Source organism: Nipponia nippon, unplaced genomic scaffold, assembly GCF_047370975.1.
Source record: "Nipponia nippon isolate SJK-2023a ecotype South Korea unplaced genomic scaffold, ASM4737097v1 scaffold_4, whole genome shotgun sequence".
In the NCBI taxonomy this organism is placed as follows: Eukaryota; Metazoa; Chordata; class Aves; order Pelecaniformes; family Threskiornithidae; genus Nipponia; species Nipponia nippon.
Window position 1 is genome coordinate 87354211 of NW_028262358.1, and position 19779 is coordinate 87373989.

Sequence of the window (19779 nt, forward strand, 5' to 3'; positions counted from 1 at the left end):
CTTCTTGCCTTTCATGTGATCAGAAATGACTTCCCTGAGGATTTGCTCCATAATCTGCCTAGGGGCTGAGGTGAGGCTGACTGACCTGAGTCGTCCTGCCTGCTCTTTCTGAAGATGGGTGTGACGTTTACCTTGTTTCAATCATCAGGAACCTCCCCTGACTGCAGTGACCTTTCAAGGATGATGGCTCTTTTGCAATGATCAGCCAGCTTCCTCAGCACCCTCAGATGTATCTGATCTGCTCCCATAGGCTGCATGTGCTCTGTTTGCCTAAGTGGTGCCCTGACCCTGCCTTCCTTTCCTGCAGGTACGGTGTCATTCCCACAAACTCTGCCGGTAGCCTTCGGGGGCTGGAATGCTTGAGGCCACACCTACTCGGTGAAAACTGAGGGGAAAACAAAAGAGATGGAGTACCTCAGTCTTCTCCATGCTGATGGTCACTCAGTCACTTGCTCCATTGAGCAGAGAGCCCACATTCACATTAATCTCCCCATCGGACATATTTCACTTCCGTAAATATAAAGACAGAGCAGGCTGATTAGCTTAGTCTTCACTAATTTTCAAAAGCCTAGAAAACAATGACTTGAATCATACTTCACATTCAGATAAACCTTTGGTTTGTGATTGACTGTGGACATTACCAACCTGTACTGGGCTGGGTGCAGCCTGAGCTGGTGACATGTTTGCACTGGTTGATACCTCACTTCAGCAGCCTAGCAGGGCATTGCCACTGCATTGCACAAGGAGCAAGGGCTTTGATCAAGCATCAAAATCAGGGGTTTCAGGCTTTTATTCTTTCTTGTGTTCTGACTTGTATACTGATTTTAATTACTTGAAGAGTGATTCATGGCAGAGAAACAGCTCCATGATCAGTGCGGTCACAAGGAGTTACTTAGCCTGTGATGATGTGGATCTCCAGAAGTCTTCCAGCTCTTTGGAGGTTCCTGCTGGTGTGCAGAGGGACATGCGCTTGGCTTTCATGCCATGTACAACAGTTGTGTAGGACCTAACTTTTGACATGAAATGGTATTAAGTCAAATAAAGATGCCAAAGATTACTTTTATCTTATGAGCTAACACTAAAGGAAGGTGGTACAGAAGATGCCTGTAAAGTATTTAAAAGCACTTAAGGGAAGAGTCATCTACATGGAGGAGTCATTCTTCTGCTATCGTTCTGCAATGTTTCTCTTTTAGGGGCAGTTTTACTCATAGCAGACACACTGTCAAGGCAGATGTTGCCTTTGTGGGTTCTTCCAGAGCTCAGTGTCTCTTGAATGTTGGGCTGTGCTGTTGCATGGCTGATTTAGCTCAGGTTTTATGCATCAAGGTTACAGTAAAAATCAAAACAGGTGCTTTAACCTGAACAGAGCAAAACAAGGCAGGAAATAAGCATTTTCTATCCTAAAACTCCTAAAGAGAATGCTCTGTATAATATCTGGGGGGTGCAGTTGGGGGTGTCATGATAATAGCGAGTTGAATGAGAAGTGTATTTATGAGAATGTAAAAATTAATCAGAGAAAAAGAAAAAATAGTTTATCTCATTAACTTCTCTGCCAGTGCAGTCTTTCCTGTAATATCCATTGTAATAACTATTCCAGGAGATTTTTCCCTGTCAGGAGAGCGGTGTTTCCATGGAGCATGCAGCACGCCGAGGGGCTGCGCAGCTCCCAGTGAGGGCGAGGGACGGATTCCAGGTGACTCTAATGCCTTTTCAATCCAGGTCTAAAGCCTACAGTTAGCCTAAGACTACAGTTAAATAAGACCTTCCTGTGCTTAAAGGCCCAGATCCGCTATAGCAGGCAGTGCCAGATTAGCAAGGCAAAAATGACTTTATAGATCTTTAGGCTGCTGTAAAACTATTATAAATTAATCTTGGCTACCTGTGAGCTCAAAGAGTACATCTGGTAGCAAGGGAGGAACACAGTATCAATACTACACCCTCTAGCTGGAGAAGGGAAGGTGGCATACAGCCACTGTTGCTGCTTTGAATTACCCAGTATTTCCCCTCTATGGAGAACCATCAGGAAAGCAAGACTGCTGAGTCTCTGGCTCTTTTGCACCACTGAAATGACAAAAAGCAGCTGGAGCAGACCTGAGAACGAAGCTGCACAGCTCATTTCATTTAGCATGCTAATTTTTTTCCTGTTTCTGAGCTGTATGGCAAATGGCAAAACTTTCGATTGGCTTTGATTACACAATGTGTTAAAATATAACGAAACACTCATCATGCATTAATTACCAACAGATTTTTGAAGACACTTATTGACATTGAATAATTACATGGGAGATGTGTGTCTCTTATAAAATGGATAATCCTCAATAAGTCTATTTCTTGCAACCATTCTGTAATTATTTTACACTAACTATATTTAGATTTGGTAGCATAAATCATAAAATACTAAATTATTATTTAAAACAATATTTTAAAAGTCTGAGCTATGTAAGTTAATCCTACAGAAATATGTCTTCAATAATCAACTGGTATTTTTTTAAAAATGCAATTAGAATCTTATTAAATCTAAATTAAAAGCTTACATGAAAAACAATTTAAAAATAGATATTGAAACCTAAGAATTCACACTCTTCAGTGTTTGCTCCTATTACAATGCACACTTAAGAATTTGATAATTTTTTCCAGGTGGACAAAAACAGAAAGGGTTTAAATTTGTAGCTAGTTTCAGATTTTAAAGTAAACAGGCTATTTAAATGGAAGGACGTGGTTTGCCCTGTTGTACCCATATGGGAACATTTAATTTTAAACACATCATAAAAATAAGGCAGATTAACATTTTTAAGCAACTTTGTGCCATTTGAAGGGAGATTTTATTTTTATTTCAGACACTGAACTTAGTTTTTCCAACATGCAAATTCTGGGTCAATGATAGGCCCAAGGAAGCAAAAGCAAGGATGCAGTGGGCAGGCGTTCATTTTCACAAGATGAATTAAAGTGGAAAAATCTGTAGAGACCACAGGGTATAAGGGCATAAAGTATAGTGAGTGCACTCAGTCACTGGAGTGACACTGAGCTGATTGCAGTTGATTAAGCCTAAAGCCATGGTTTGCTCTTCTTGCTTTAATGGAAGGGCAAAAATCCCAGCTCTTAGTTATTGCTAAGCCAATTTTTGGTCAGTACTTCCAAACTGGGCTATTATGAGGTTCTCTTACCATGCCACATAATATGTTTATACATTGAAATCTGTGCTTGGCATTTCTTCTATCCCATCCACAGGGCAAAAGCAGAATTAGACACAGAAGCAGAGAGACTCCTGCGGAGAAAGCAGCAAGAAAGGGCAACTTATGAATTATTTCTGAGATTGCATAGAAATGTGTAATGTATCATCTGTAGTCACAGACTGTGCGTTTTGAGCTCGGATGTTCATGAGTTGATACTGTTCCATACTGGTATCTATCAGGATAACACAATGGCTATACGACAGTCATGATTTTACTGACTTTCAGTCACCACTGAGTATTTTTCAGGCTTTCTGGGAAATTTTGCCATCTTTACTATGTATTCCATGAGCACAGAAGTCTCTCAAATATCCATTGTTCTCAAAGGATTGCCTTTGGGAACTCAAGGGGTGCTTGCTTGCTTTTTTGTGGAAGGAAGATAATGAGCTTAATGGAAGAGAACCAAGCTCATTGGAGCAGGGTATCCTTAGAGCGTTTCTGACAATGGGGTGGGTTTTCTGAAACATAAATTTCCTTCTCATCTGCAGGATGGGGTCATTTGCCTACTTACTCCTGTTGAAAGCAGTGAAGTGACTGGAACATGGTTTTCTTTCTCTTAGAAGGCTGTCATAACAAAACAGCTTGAGCTTCCCACAGTATCACAACCACCTCCATGAGGAAGGAAAGAAGGGTTATAGTTGAAAGTGACTCCCTTCTGAAGGGAACAGAGGGTCCAATATGCTGGGCAAACCCTCCTCATAGGGAAGTCTGCTGCCTCCCTGGGGCCTGGGTTAAGGACATCACCAGGAAACTTCCCAGCCTGGTACGGCCCTCAGACTACCACCCGTTACTGATCTTCCATGTAGGTGGAGAGGAAGTTGCAACCCGTAGTCCAAAAGCCATCATGAGAGACTTCAGGGTCTTGGGACTGGTGGTGAGGGAATCAGGAGCACAGATTATTTTTTTCCTCCCTCCTTCCAATTGTGGGCAGGAACACTGAAAGGAACAAACGGATCCAGTCCATTAAGACATGTCTCCGTGGCTGGTGTCATCATCACAATTTTGTGTTTTTCAACAATGGGATGGCCTACACAGCACCAGCCTTGCTGGCATCTGACGGGATTCACCTTTCTCAAAGGGGGAAGAGGGTCTTTGCTCAGGAGCTTGCAGGGCTCATTGACAGGGCTTGAAATTGCATTTAAAGGGGGATGGAGCTGATATCAAGCTTCCCTGTGATAAGTGGTGGGATGACATGCCATAGTTAGAGGGACAGGGTACTAGCGGGGGATGGGGTGCTAGCGAGGGCCCTCAGCCTGTTGATCTGCGGCGTGCTGGAGACACTGCAGCACAGTTGAAGTCTTACAGGGATGAGCAGGGGGCTCGTGAGGTAATAGGAGCCAACAGGGAAATATTGGTGAAATTCCTCAAGGGAACCAAGGGGTGTTCCTCCAAGAAGGTGACACAGATGACAGCCCAGCTGAAGTGCCTCTACACTAATGCATGCAGCATGGGCAACAAACAGGAGGAGCTGGAAGCTACTGTGCTGCTAGAAAGTTATGACCTAGTTGCCATCACTGAAACTTGGTGGAACAAATCCCATGACTGAAGTTCAGCTATTGATGGTTACAGGCTGTTCAGAAGGGACAGGTGAGGTAGGAGGGGTGGAGGCATTGCCCTCTATGTCAAGACATGGATAGAATGTGAAGAACTGTCCCTGAAGAAGAGCCATGAGCAGGTTGAAAGTTTATGGGTAAGAATTAGAGACCAAGGCAACAAAGGGAACCTCGTGGATGGTGGTTACTACAGGCTGCCTGATCAAGGGGAGCCTATTGATGAAGCCCTTTTTCTCCAACTACAAGAAGCTTCAGTCAGGCGCTCACAGGCTCTTGTCCTGCTGGGGCATTTCAACATCTGCTGGGAAAGTAACACAGTGGGCTGTAAGCAATCTAGGAGGCTCCTGGAGTGGATGGAGGACAACTTCTTAAGCCAGGTAATAGATAGCCCTACCAGAGGGGATGTAATACTGGACCTGTTGGTCACCAATGCAAGTGAGCTCATTGGTGATGTCAGGATTGGAGGCAGCCTGGGCTGCAGTGATCACACACTGGTGGAGTTCACAGTCCTGAGAGATAAGGGTCAGGTGAAGAGTATAGTCAAGACCCTGAATTTTAGGAAAGCAAACTTCCAGCTCTTCAAGAAGTAAATCAATGGGATGCCCTGGGAAATGGCCCTCAGGGACAAGGGAGCAGAACAGAGCTAGCAGGTCTTTAACGACACTTTCCATAGAATGCAAGAGCTCTCGATCCCCAGGTGCAAGAAATCAGGCAAGGAAGGGAAGAGGCTGGCATGGCTGAGTCGAGACCTGTTGGTCAAACTAAAGGGAAAGAAGAGAATGCACAGGCAGTGGAAGCAGGGACAGGTATCCTGGGAAGAGTATAGGGACACTGCCCAGCTGTGTAAGGATGGGATCAGGAAGGCCAAGGCTCGGCTGGAGCTGAACCTGGAGAGGGACACAAAGAATAATAAGGGCTTCTACAGGTATGTCAACCAGAAAAGAAAGGTTAAAGAAAGCATACCCCCTCTGATGAGTAAAACTGGCAAGCTGGTAACAACAGACGAGGAGAAGACTGAGGTACTCAACAACTTTTTTGCCTCAGTCTTCACTGGGAACCTCTCTCCTCACACCTCCCAAGTCAATGGACCATATGACGGGGATCAGGGGGGCAAAGTCCCTCCCACTGTAAGAGAAGATGAGGTTCGCGACCACCTGAGGAACCTGAACATACGTAAGTCTATGGGTCCTAATGAGATGCATCCCAGAGTCCTGAGGGAATTGGCTGATGTAGTTGCCAAGCCACTCTCCATGATATTTGAAAAGTCGTGGCAGTCAGGTGAAGTCCCTGGGGACTGGAAAAAGGGAAACATTGCACTCATTTTTAAAAAGGGTAAAAAGGAGGACCCTGGGAACTACCGACCTGTCAGCCTCACCTCTGTGCCTGGGAAGATCATGGAACAGATCCTCCTGGAAGCTATGCTAAGGCATACAAAGGACAGGGAGGCAATTTGAGACAGCCAACATGGCTTCCAAAAGGGCAAGTCCTATCTGACCAACCTAGTGGCCTTCTATGATGGAGTAACTACATCAGTGGATGAGGGAAGAGCTACAGATGTCATCTATCTGGCCTTTGACATGGTCCCCCACAATATCCTTCTCTCTAAATTGGAAGGATATGGATTTGATGGGTGGACTGTTCAGTGGATAGCAAATTGGCTGGATGGTCACATCCAGAGGGTAGTGCTCAATGGCTCAATGTCCAGATGGAGATCAGTGACAACTGGTGTCCCTGAGGGGTCCGTACTGGGGTACAGTACATTTAATATGTACAATGCCACTTAATATCTTCGTCAATGCCATAGACAGTGGGATCAAGTGCACCCTCAGCAAGTTTGCAGACGACACCAAGCTGAGCGGTGCAGTTGACACGCCTGAGGGACAGGATGCCATCCAGAGGGACCTGGACAGGCTGGAGAGGTGGGCCTGTGTGAACCTCATGAGTGCAAGGTCCTGCACCTGGGTTGGGGCAATCCCTGGTATCAGTACAGGCTGGGGGATGAAGGGATTGAGTGCAGCCCTGAGGAGAAGGACTTGGGGGTAGTGACAGACGAAAAGCTGGACATGAGCCAGCAATGTGCTCTTGCAGCCCAGCAGGCCAACCATATCCTGGGCTGCATCAAAAGAAGCGTGGCCAGCAGGTTGAGGGAGGTGATTCTGCCCCTCTACTCTGCTCTGGTGACACCCCACCTGGAGTACTGTGTCCAGCTCTGGAGTCCTCAGGAAAGACATGGACCTGTTGGAGCGGGTCCAGAGGAGGGCCACAAAAATGATCCGCGGGCTGGAACACCTCTGCTACGAGGAAAGGCTGAGAGAGCTGGGGTTGTTCAGCCTGGAGAAGAGAAGGCTGCGGGGAGACCTCATTGCAGGCTTTCAATACTTAAAGGGGGCCTACAAGAAAGATGGGGACAGACTTTTTAGCAAGGCCTGCTGCGACAGGGCAAGGGGTAATGGTTTTAAACTAAAAGAGGGTAGATTTAGACTGAACACAAGGAAAACATTTTTCACGATGAGGGTAGTGAAACACTGGAAGAGGTTGCCCAGAGAGGTGGTAGATGCCCCATCCCTGGAAACATTCAAGGTCAGGTTGGACGGGGCTCTGAGCAGCCTGATCTAGTTGGAGATGTCCTTGCCCATTGCAGGAGGGTTGGACTAGATGACCTTTAAAGGTCCCTTACATCCCAAAGCATTCTATGATTCTATGGTACCATACCATCATCTCTATGACTTGTCTGTCTCTGTCTGAGGAGGTGAGGGTGGTCTCACAGCAATAAAAGGGAGACATTATAGACAAACAGTGTCATTTAACCTTTCATATCCATTGTGTAACAACACATCCTCCACACCTCTCTATGTTAGCCTACGTGTAAATGCCTGTAAAAGTACGTGGCTTATATGTCAGTCACCTCAAGGAGTTATTTTTTGGTTTTGTTGCAGGAGAGGCACTGAGCTAGTAAAGCATATTAGAAGAAGCAAATAGAAATGGTGGAAAGAGCAGAGTCTCTATAACGTGGGAATTTGTGGTCATGCCTGGAAAGGGTGTAGGCCAGCTAAGAGTGGATGTCTGGCAGATGTATAGGGCTGAGTTCTGTGAAAGAGACCTCTTGGTACTTTGAAATACTGCCATACCCACAAGGGCTTGTATGCAGAACTTCACTGGAAAGACACCCTAAAGGTCTGAACCAAAGGGCTCCTCCTTTGCTGGGGGAACGCTTGCTTTCCTTTCTGGTCCCATTGAAGTGTACTGTAGAAAATGCTGGTGTGAGTTAAGCATCAATAAGCATAGAAAAGACTTGTGTAACAATTCCCTAATGCTTTTCATTGCCTGCTTGAGCCGCTGCAATGGATAGGCTCGGTATTTAAATTCCTCTTTTGTCTAAATAGGGGAATACTCTCTTTCTGCTTTACAGAGGCCTTGCTTTCTAAGAAAGGATTTTTAAAAAGTGGCTTTCTGTCTTCTTACTGGCCTCAAAAGGCTGTTACAGTTACTAAATACAAATGTTCCAAGTAAAATATCTGCCTACCTAGAAGCAGCTGATTAGGTTTAAGGATCCATTTGATCCTCCCTTCTACCTTTCTGAGCCTTTGATATATGCTCCAGATAAGGACTTAAAAATCTTACCGTTCTGCTCCTGTGGAGGTCAGGAAAGAGTCCTGCCAGCTATAACATTCATGAGATGAGACGGATGCTGTGTTCTTATTCCCCAGTCTGTGGAAACTCAAAGCCCAAAATATTGGATCAAGTCGTCCTTATGGCAGTGGAGTTGTGTAGACTTTGAAGAGTCTGTTCAAGGACCTCCAAAACTAATTTACTCTCCCTCTTTTCCAGATGTCCATCGTCTCCATTAACTACAAAGGAGTCTAGACAACCAGCTTACTCAGAGATGTCTCCTCTGTTTAATGCTGGGTAAGCAATGTCCCACTGCAAGATTCCATTGCTCCTCAAAATCTCAAACTGAGTATGCCTCGTGGCATTTAGCTCTATTTGTTCCCTTTGCCCTTCTGCCCACACTCCGGAGTGGTGGTAGAAGTCTTAACCCCTATGATAGCTCCTTCCTAGCTGGAAATAGCTCTTTCCTGAAAGCCTGCTCTCATGTGTTCTCTAATGGATTAGCTGAAAAATATGTGTGTTTAAGGGACTGGAACCCAAACACTACAGCCAGGAAAATGGTGGACTTAGTAGGAAGTTCCCTGCTGATTCTCATGCTGGAATGGTTTATGCCAGGAAACCTAGAAGAAATCTCAAATATTTATTGTTAAGAAGACTGTGTTTCTTAAGTTCGCTACCTTACATTTTTCTGTAGTATCCATCTATATGATCTGTGTCCTGGTTTCAGCTGGGATAGAGTTAATTTTCTTCCTAGTAGCTGGTATAGTGCTGTGTTTTGGATTTAGGATGAGAACAATGTTGATAACACTCTGATGTTTTAGTTGTTGCTAAGCAGTGCTTACACCAGTCAAGGACTTTTCAGCTTCCCATGCTCTGCCTGGTGCACAAGAAGCTGGGAGGGGGCACAGCCGGGACAGCTGACCCAGACTGGTCAAAGGGCTATGCCATACCGTATGGCACCATGCTCAGTATATAAACTGGGGGGAGTTGGCTGGGGGGCAGCGATTGCTGCTCAGGGATGAGCTGGGCATCGATTGGCGGGTGGTGAGCAATTATATAGTGTATCACTTGCTTTGTATATTATTATATTATTATTATTACTACTACTACTATTACTACTACTCTATTTTATTTTATTTCAATTATTAAACTGTTCTTTTCTCAACCCATGAGTTTTCTGACTTTTACCCTTCCAATTCTCTCCCCCATCCCATCAGGGGGTGGAGAGGGAGTGAGCGAGCAGCTCTGTGGTGTTAAGTTGCTGGCTGGGGTTAAACCATGACAATCTGTAAGCCAAAACAATGACCAGAACTGAAAAAAGAGGTAAAAGAGAGGAAGGGAATCATTCATTATCATTATGATACTGAAAGATTTTAATTTCAGATGTATGGGTGAGGCAAATGTACGTTACCTATAAGGAAAATAAAAATTGTAAGTACTGCTTTATAAAAGAAAAAATGTGTTTATATATTTCTCAGGCTCACTTTCAGTTTGACAAACACTGATTTCTTTTAAGATGGCTTTTATATGATGAATATCTTCTGAATTTCTTAACCTTTTAAATACCTTATCATTAAAGCCAGGGGAAGTCAAAGGAGTGGATTTCCTTGGACAGCAGATCAGGTGTTGTAGTTTTAACACCATGTTTACGAGGGATGAGCAAAATGCTTCTGTTTGCCCTTTCTCATCATCTTGCTGGCACAGATAACAGGTGAACATGAGCTGCTTTCTCTGTTTTTGTGAGCTTCTGATTTGTGGAGTTTTGTTTTTCATAAACTGTAATGTGAGAGGGCTATGAGAGAATGGGTCAGTCACTTTGATCCCTCTTCAGCAGTTTACCCAGGGTGGATAGATAAGTGTGACAAAGGCTATCTAATGTCAGAACTTCTGAATTATTCAGGGATTTTTCAGAGGCTAAACAGAAATTCCTTTACTGGCTAAATTATTAATCTTGTTCATTTAAGTGTTTAAAAAATGATGAAATTAGAAGTGCAGTATGAAAGAAGTGACATTTTTTTCATATTTTTCCAACCATAGGGTTGATTCTGCTTCCTGATAGCTCTTTCTAAGTGTATATTTGTACTTCATCCCCAGAATTTCCTGTGGTTTGAAATTCTTTTGCTGACATGAAAACAGTTGTGATTTGAAAAGCAGAACAGTGTTCAAACTGGTAATACATAAAGCAGCTGAACTTATTAATATGGTGCAGAAACAGGATAGTAGTAAAAGGTGCCATTTCCTATGTATAAATGGAAAACCTATGAAATGGAGGGCTGGGAATCTCTCATGATTGCATTGACAGACCATGCAAATAGCAGGATCCACTTATAGAGACTGACTTAAAGGACCTAAAGATCCAGCGTCAGTCCCAGCAGAGACTCTATGTGAAGTTTGTTTGTACAAGGGACTGCTATACATGTAATGAAGTAGCTAAATGCTCCTTCGGAAGCTGTCCCTTTAGGATCCTGTTGTTACGTTTCTGCCACCAGACATGAGAGAGGAGGTGTGAAAGCCTTGCCATCCCACTTCACCTTGCCTTGCATCTTATTAGCATTGGCTTTTTATCAGGGTTGTAATAAGACTCTAGTGTTAGATATTTTCAACAGCCCTTCCTGAAGTAGGATGCTGTGGGACTCCTGTGCAAGGCATTCAGCTCCCTCCGCTCCCCCCACATGAATTGCACTGGTTGAACGCTATTCTGCATGACTCAGTGCATTTCTCGCCAAGTGCATCTTAATGTATGTTTTCTTGCCAAGTAGGGATGTCCCCTTCCTTAGTTAGAAGGATATTTTTTTCTTTACATTGTTAAATAAAAGGGTGGATTCCAGAGCCCCTCACTCCTTTCTGCAGACATCACATCCCCAAAGCATAAATTTATCACCTGCTGAAGGGAAACGTTTTTGTGGGAGCCACTTGTTAAAATACTGGCACCATCTCCCTGCCTAGGCCACCCATGCAGTCTGGCTGCCTGGAGGTGTTTCCATCATCATGCGCTACGTTATCGGCTATACCGCACTGTGCTCCCTGCCCCTTCCCAGCTCAGCACGTGATCCGGGACCAGCGTTTATGGCACTGACCCGTAACTGCACTCCTCCCATCTCCCCTTCAGGAACGAGGTGGCTTTTATTTCAAAGTGTTAATATATGTGCTAGATGAGACTTCCTGCTCAGACATTGCTGCTCTGTGCTAGCAGCAGATATGTGGTTCAGTGGTGTTGGAACAGCTCAGGAGAAGGCCAGGTTGAAGTTAGCCCTTAAATGAGTGCATGGAAAGCATAAGTAGAAAATCTCTTTTCTATCTACATGATGTCTATAAAGCAATACTCAGCTGTGGCATGTTGAAGAAACATTTATTTCAGCACTGTGACCTTTAGACTGCCAGACAGGGCAGAAGAAGGGATATTCTCTTGCTTTTTAGTAAACCACTCCTAGAAATAAGAAACCATATTACCTTGAAGATTGAAAGAATAAACAGATGGCAGGGACCACGCAAAGACTTGATGTTTTCTCCAACCTCTGATAAGTGTCTCACCCCCTGGAAACCTCCATTCTCTGCCTCAGCCAGAGCAGAGGCTGGGCTGGAGGCAGCTGAGGCCACAGGAGGATGAAGGCATCACAATTCAGAGCTCCTCCAGGAAGAGGTGCCTCTTCTGCACTTGGGTCATGGTGCACAGTCACTTAACACTGATATTTCCAGGCTTCTTTTTAGTGGGGAACGGGTATTCTCCTGCGGCTGTCGTCTACTTGACACCTACATAGACACACCTGCACTGAGTTGGTAAAGTAGAAGTGTAAGTTCCTCTTGCTCTCCACTCTCCGAGGGCTTGTGGAGGAGCTAGAAGATAGTGGTAGAGCTGCTTGGAAAATGGAGTTTTGACTCGGTGAAACAAGTTAGAGCATTTTGATGTTATTGTCATCTGGAATTGTGGAGTATAAAGTCAAAATATTAAAAAGTGTCAAGGAAAGAAATTTTTCTCGGAAAAAAATGATGTGGAAGAAAAAGCTTTTAGACATTTATGATCGGAATGAAGCATTTCAGTATTGTGAAAGGAAACAGTAAATTGAAATGTCAACTTACAGCTGAAACCATTTGTTTCAAACCGTATTTTCAAACAAAAAGTGTTTTGTAAGGGCAATTCAAAGCTAAAAATGTTTTTGAGACATAAACATTTTCTAAATTCTAAGGAAATCAGATTTTCCGAGAAAAACATTATCTGGAAATCACTCAGCTACCTCTAGGTTCTGAATTGCATGATGCCAGAATCATAAGCACAGCAAATGGCCCCTGGGCTTCTCATTAGCTCGGGTGTGCATAAGGGAAACTGCTGGGTTTCAGCTTCCTTGCCAGCTGCCTGTGTCCAGAGACCAGTGGTCCTTCATAGAATCATAGAATCGTCAAGGTTGGAAAAGACCCTTAAGATTATTGAGTCCAACCATTAACCTAACACTGCCAAGTCCATCTATACCATGTCCTTGAGCACCACATCTATCCGTTCTTTAAATACCTCCAGGGATGGAGACTCAACCACTTCCCTTGGCAGCCAGTTCCAATGCCTGACTACCCTTTCAGTGAAGAAGTTTTTCCTAATATCCAACCTAAACTTCCCCTGGCCCAGCTTGAGGCTGTTTCCTCTCGTCCTATCACTCATTACTAGGGAGAAGAGACTGACCCCTACCTCGCTACAACCTCCTTTCAGGTAGTTGTAGAGAGCAATAAGGTCTCCCCTCAGCCTCCTCTTCTCCAGACTAAACAACCCCAGTTCCCTCAGCCGCTCCTCATAAGACTTGTGCTCTAGACCCTTCACCAGCTTCGTTGCCCTCCTCTGGACACGCTCCAGCACCTCAATGTCCTTCTTGTAGTGAGGGGCCCAAAACTGAACACAGTACTCGAGGTGCGGCCTCACCAGTGCCGAGTACAGGGGCATTCATTCCTTCCCCTCTGAATGGAAGGGTGCAGATGCCACATGTGTATCTGCTTCCTGGCTACGTTCTGCCGAATCATGCCAGGGTCACCAAGCATTTTTAATAGTAGGTCTCTTTCCAACCTGGATAGTTCTGACCAACAAGATTTTGAAGTGTCTACATGTGCTGTTATGTTTTGGGGAGACCTCAAGCTTTGAAGAAAAGCAATGGGCAGAGGCACTAGCCTTTCCACATAGCTCAGCTGCAATCCCAGGTGGCACATCTGACTTGCAGCCACACGCTCACAGGATAAAGTTTCACAGCATGTTTTCTTCGGTGGCAAAGCTGGTGTAATAAATTCCTGCCCACGCGCCCCAGCCTTCCTCTCCAGCTCTTCAGCTGCAGCTGTGGACTTGCCCTGTAAGCCTGGTCAGCAAAGGTGTACTGAGTTAAAAACAGCTCTGTTATTCAGAGGTTGTTTCAGGGCTGGCTGAGAGTAGGGCTCCGCAATAGCTGTTTCAGCGCAGCCGAGGAGACAGCGGAGTGGCTGGCATCCATATGGCTCTGCGTAAGCTGCCCTCACTGAGGCGGTGTGGCAAGCTTGTGCAGGACCCACGTGGACCACAAAGAGCTCACCCTCTGTATGTCGTCCCGGTGTGGTGGGGGAAGGTGAGACAGAGTAAAACAGGACTGCAGGTTTGGTCCTGCTCAGTGTGACTAAATGCTCACCGTGGGGCTTGTCAGATAAAAGCTCACAGGATTATCCCTTCTGCTGCAGCTTTTTCTTACTGCTATTCTTTGTATATCTGTCTAATATTACTTAGAAACCCTTTGCACATCTTTTACTTCTACATGTGAGCTTACAGAGCGTCAAATATGAAGACTCCCATTGTACTCTGTTGAAGTCAATCAAGTTCAAATCTGTTGAGATTAAGGGATTTCATAGAATCATAGAATAATAGAATAGTTTGGGTTGGAAGGGACCTTTAAAGGTCATCTAGTCCAACCCCCCTGCAATGAGCAGGGACATGTTCATCTAGATCAGGTTGCTCAGAGCTCCATCCAACTGATATAAAACTGGTTTGAAGACAAAATCAGGCTCAAAGCTTAGTACTATGAAAATCTAGCTAAGAAGCACAAATCATTGAACCTGAAAGCAAATGCATGTTTTCAATAGTAAGGGACAAACGTTGCAAATGCACACAGTTACAAATAAGCAGTCCTAATAAAGCTGTTAAATTTACAAGGAAAATGTGCTGATTTGCTCGTTTCAGGGGAGTTAGGTTTCGTGGTCTCCATTAATTAGAATACACACAGTTAAAACTAATAAATAAATAAAGGTCAATGTGATGAGTATTTCATTTATGATGACAATCCCCCCAAAATTGATTATTCCATCATTATTACTGCTTGTTTACCTTCTGCATTATGTTCACAGCTTAATGAAAATTGCCTGACCAGGTTTATTTCCCAAATGAAATGCATAAGTACAAGTGACACAAGTTTGGGATAATACATGTATTGATACAAAATATTTAAAATCATGTCTTCTGTCCCCAGTGTCCACTTTTTTGCCTAAATATGCTTGATATTATTCTGTTACAGTGGCATCTGTTTTTCTGCGTCTTTGGTGCGCTCCACAAAATTGTTAGCCCAAAGTTTAATGGATATCAGAGGATACACAGCTTAAATCTTATAATCCTTCTTTGTGTTTGGAGGTGTCTCATTTTAAGATGGGATTAATCTCTTCTGAATTCCTTTTCTCACTCTCTGTTCCTGTCCATCTTTGTTTCTTTCCTGCCCCTTTGTCCTATTTTCTTCTGATGCTTTGTGGATGTTTTAATTATGCAAAATTTAATCTTAGAATCTCTGCTTTTTTCCCCAACCTAGTTTGGTGTGGTGGAGATAAAACTGGAAGATTTAGATCTGTAGTTTTAGGTGTGTGTCTGAGTTGGATAAAATTTTTCTTGGTTTTCTTGTTGAAAAAATCAGTTGGGTTTTCTTTAGGCTGCCTCATACTTCTTATGGTAAATGTTTGCTGTGGGGACATGGGGAAGGCTGGTGATTTTGAACTATTGACTAAAACCAGAGGGCAGATATTTGTATGTTGCTGTGATGTCCCCAGCCAGGAAGTCTTTCTACCTAGGGTTTCTCTCAGGGCAGCTTGTTGCAGCCTGGGAAAAGGTGACAGCTGGGGAGAGTCAATCATGAGGAGATCAGTGCCCTCTTTATCAAGGTGCCACCATGTTGGGATGTAAATATTGTCATCTACTGCCTTCAGAAGGTCTTTAAACCTCATATCCTGATGAGGCAAAGGACTCTTGGTAATAATTCTGTTTTCCATGAGGGACCGGGGAGGCGCTTTGCTTGTACATGTCATTGCTTGGACGTTTGAAGAGGGAGGTCGGTTATTTGCTGGTGTGGATGGTGATTTCTCATGAAGAAATGGTTTTCCAGCTTCAGCCAAGTCTTCAAAATCATTCAGATTCTCCGGAAAGTCCAAAAGTGGCTGATATATGGGCTCACATGGCATAATTTTGCTTGATGACTTAGGAGATCCAAGGTGGGCCAACTCTCTGCCTAAAAACTTGGAAACTAAATAGAATATAGAATAAATCAGATCAGTTTCTGCTGGAATGGTATTTTCAAGAAAAATAACATGTTAATATCAAAACAGCTTCATCCCATAACAAAAAAATCATTACTTGTAAAGGCATAAATAAAAGTAGATCTTGACATAGAATGAAATTTTGCACCAAGGATTTAAAGCAAATGGTGATCAGGAGGCAGGCAATCGGCAATTTTTTGGTTGGGCGAACAGTCTTAAATGAGCATCTCAGCATGAAGTTACCTGGGTTAATTTTAGTGACTATTATTCATTTATGCTTCTAGGGCTATATATCACATTAATTTAACCATGCCATATATGTGAACAGCTGTGGGTGTGCAATAACTGGAGCAGAAATAAGTCTAAATTCAGATCTGGAGTTTGATTATCCAGTACTGTGCATCTTCTATATTTTTGAAACTATGAAAAATGATGCCATGGATGTGAGTGCAACCCCTTCTTGAGTATAAGCGAAGTTGTGACACTTGCACCATGCTCACATTCATCCTGGGAATATAAATAATTTCCTTTTTTTACTCATAAATATCTATTCTTGGAGGTGCCCTAACAGTACTAGTACCGCCCCAGGATGGCTCATAGAGAAACTAACCTGCACAATGATACGGAACAATTATTTGTAATCAGTACCTGCAGAGTGTAAACTGGATCAGGTGTTCACCTGCTAATTTTCCACCTGATCAACATTAAAACCAAACTTGGGGCTGGGAAACAATTGCTCAAAATACTTGTAATTTCAAAACAAAGTGGAAGGATATTTCTATAGCATTTTCAGGAATTGTGTTCCCTTTCTTTCCCAGACAGATACCCTAGTACACTTTCAGACTAAGATGCCAAGACTATATTTCAGTACAGTACCTTCTGGGAAGTCTTCCTGGTTTTCCAATGTAATTGTGATCTCATCTTCTTGAATAGCATCTGGCGCTGCCAGGACTAGTACAGAAGGAAATGCCCTATTGCCATAATTCCTGAGTTTTTCCAGAGTGTCCATTTCAGCCTTCTGAGAAATCTGAATTTCTGAGTCCTTATTCAAATGTTTATCAGGATTAATATTGTGTTTTTCTACTTCATTTTCCCTCTGCAAAATGATCAGACACCATTCGATCAGTATGGAACAAAAAGGCACCTTGAACTTTAAAGGAAATCACAGTATAACATGTACAATGGGAAATCTTTCCACACAAGACTTAGTTACACACATCAACTTTTCATCTGAGCAGACCCCATGCCAGAGGTTCTTCCTGAAACCCAGCTGCACATGGGCTGGCAGACCCTGCCTTTTACCACACAGGCCACAGGGAGCAAGTTTTCATGAAAACCCACTGGAGACTAGAATGCCATCATTGGAGAGCCTGTAGCACTTCCTTTGAGGTTTATGGCTCACAGAGTCTGCTAACCGATGTCTAAGGAAGACCAGGGTACCACAGAGCTCATGCTGCAATGCAAAAACATTACAGGATGCTGTGAACTAACCCTCAATCCAGGAGGAAGATTATCGTGGGACTGTTGCTGTCTGCTGTGAGGGCAGGCAGTCAGCACAGTGCTAGAGCAGTCCTGGGAAGGTTTTACAGTGGGATTGCAGCAGGGAGATGTCCATGGAGCTGTGGTAACAGGACTGAGCATCCTGACACGAACATGGGCTCCAGGACTCCCTCCTGCTGCAGTGCCATCATCCTTACTCCTACATGCATCCTACATGCACGTGGGGTTGTGTTCTCGTATGTAGGACACTTGTCTATCCCATGATTCAAGTTTTCAGAGTCCTCACCGTGGTAGCCTCATGCACGCTGAGTTTCAGGTATCAAAACCTTGTGAAAATGCAAGGGCTGCACAGTGAAATAAATCCCCTTCTACAATACCAAGTCCCATGATGAGCTATCTGCGCTGTGTGCTGCTTCTGCCAAAGACCGTCTTCTCTCAGGTCTGGCGCTCCTGAAAATGAAATTTCTGAAATGTATTGACTATCTGCGTGGATGTTCCAGTTCAATACCAAGCTTTTTTGCATGTTCTCTACATCATCTTTGACAGACCCACTTTGTCATTATGCAGCTACCACTTCAAGGATTATCTGTAGTAAGTTTTGTTCTTTTCACTGCCATCCCCTCATAATACAAACTTCTTGCTTCCAGAATCAGAGAAGTCATTTGTTTTACTATGGTATATTTATCTTTCACAGTTTTCTTCTATTCTTTGCATTGCAAAGTACTCCCCTTGTGAAAAATATGTTTTTAATCTAACATGCCATTATAAAAAGTGGGTGTAATTTGTGGAGAAAAGGCAGTTTTGAAAGCTTACATGTATTTTGTGAGTTAGCAAAAATGTTTGGAAAAGTTTGGAGGGCCCCAAACCTCAAACTTGTGGGGTTACTCCATCCTTCCTACATATTTGCAGTACCCAATCACAATTAAGGAAATTATTTTTAAAGTATTTATAAAAAGAAACACAATATGTTTAAGTTGACAACATATTGCTAAAACCACACTAGATCAATTGGGAATTTGAGATGTCATAAGCATTTTAGGCTATGCAATCAAATAGTCTCCCAGGATTTTACACACTGCTAGTTAAGAAAACAAATTTTCATCTTACGTTTTGCAAGCTGTCACCTTATATACGGTATCTCAGAAAACTTGCCATGACTGGTTTTACTGCCAGACCTCTTAAGAGCTAATTGGTTAAGCACCTGGGCAGGAAGCTTTTTGGCAGAAATGCTATTTTCTGCAAGGACTAGCTATAAAGTTCTGGATGGCAAATTGTAATCATTAAGGCTCCCTCTTCTACAACAGAACACATAAAATGTAAATACATTGCTTGGAGAAATTACGATGCATAAAAGGACAGGCTGTGTTTTAAGTTTATCCAATGACTTATGGCTCAAATTTGAACATGGAAAGGATCTTATACTTTTTTCAGGGTCAAGCTTTCAGCAGACTTCTCTAATTGCACCCAGAAAAATGAGAATCACATCTGTTTGCATCCACCAAAACTATTATTTGCATGTACAAATGTTAACTTGTCTATACAAGGAGGAGTTGCAAATACAATGACTTGCACTGGTCTTTCAAACACAGGGGGTTTTGTACGTGAAAAATAATTTCCACAGACTTTTACAGTTGTAGATTAGAAGTTCTACTGAAAATTTGTCCCCAGGAAATTGTATGTTTCTTCGGTATTGTGCGAAAAATCATAGCATAGTCTGCTGACTGGAATGAGTTGAATGCAGTGGTTTGTGAATATGTGTTTGAATTCCAAACAATGTTTTGGGCTGATTGTGTTGGTGGAATTTTTTATTGCATATTTTTCATGAGCATTGTCATGAATGCAAATACTTTTTCGTATGTGTTGATATTGGATATGTTTGGTTCTTTTTGGACAGAATTTTCAGAACGGCTAGATGCCAACTTTCTCTACAATTCAGTGAGGGGAGGTTTTTAGTTTGCCTAAAAATACTGGAGTATTTTTTTACCAGAAATTTACTCCTTTATAACTATTAGCTGTCTGTAAATATCTCTTTTCATAGGCAGACAAGTATATGCAATATCCTTTATGATCCTAGACAGAAATAATGTAAATGAATGGCAATTTGTTTTCAGGGTACTTCATTTTACCTGCGACTGTTATTTGTTACTTATTTGTTTTGCTCATTTAGATTTCAATTTGCACTCATTTAGATGAAAATACTAATTTTTGTGCTTTAATTTTATGCACACAAGTTGCCTTGTAGAACTCGGTGAAACTATTCATAAAGTTAAAGCTGATGCATCCATTTGCACGATCTGGAGAGCTAAAAGGAAATTATGTGATTTAATGATGGATCACACACTGCTAGTAATAAACAGCTAATAGTTGGCATGATACAG

General features: G+C 43.0%; 1 protein-coding gene across 1 annotated transcript in view; it reads right to left on the reverse strand.

Annotated features, from left to right (window-relative positions):
• The window catches only part of LOC104022016 (hormonally up-regulated neu tumor-associated kinase homolog A), an 80899-nt gene that overhangs the window by 41453 nt on the left and 19667 nt on the right, over window positions 1-19779 (reverse strand). The window contains exons 8-9 of the mRNA XM_087776393.1: window positions 16778-16997; window positions 15436-15888 (exon numbers count right to left, since the gene is read on the reverse strand). Of these exons, the coding sequence (XP_087632519.1) occupies window positions 15436-15888; window positions 16778-16997 (673 nt within the window). The remainder of the gene's footprint in view (window positions 1-15435; window positions 15889-16777; window positions 16998-19779) is intronic.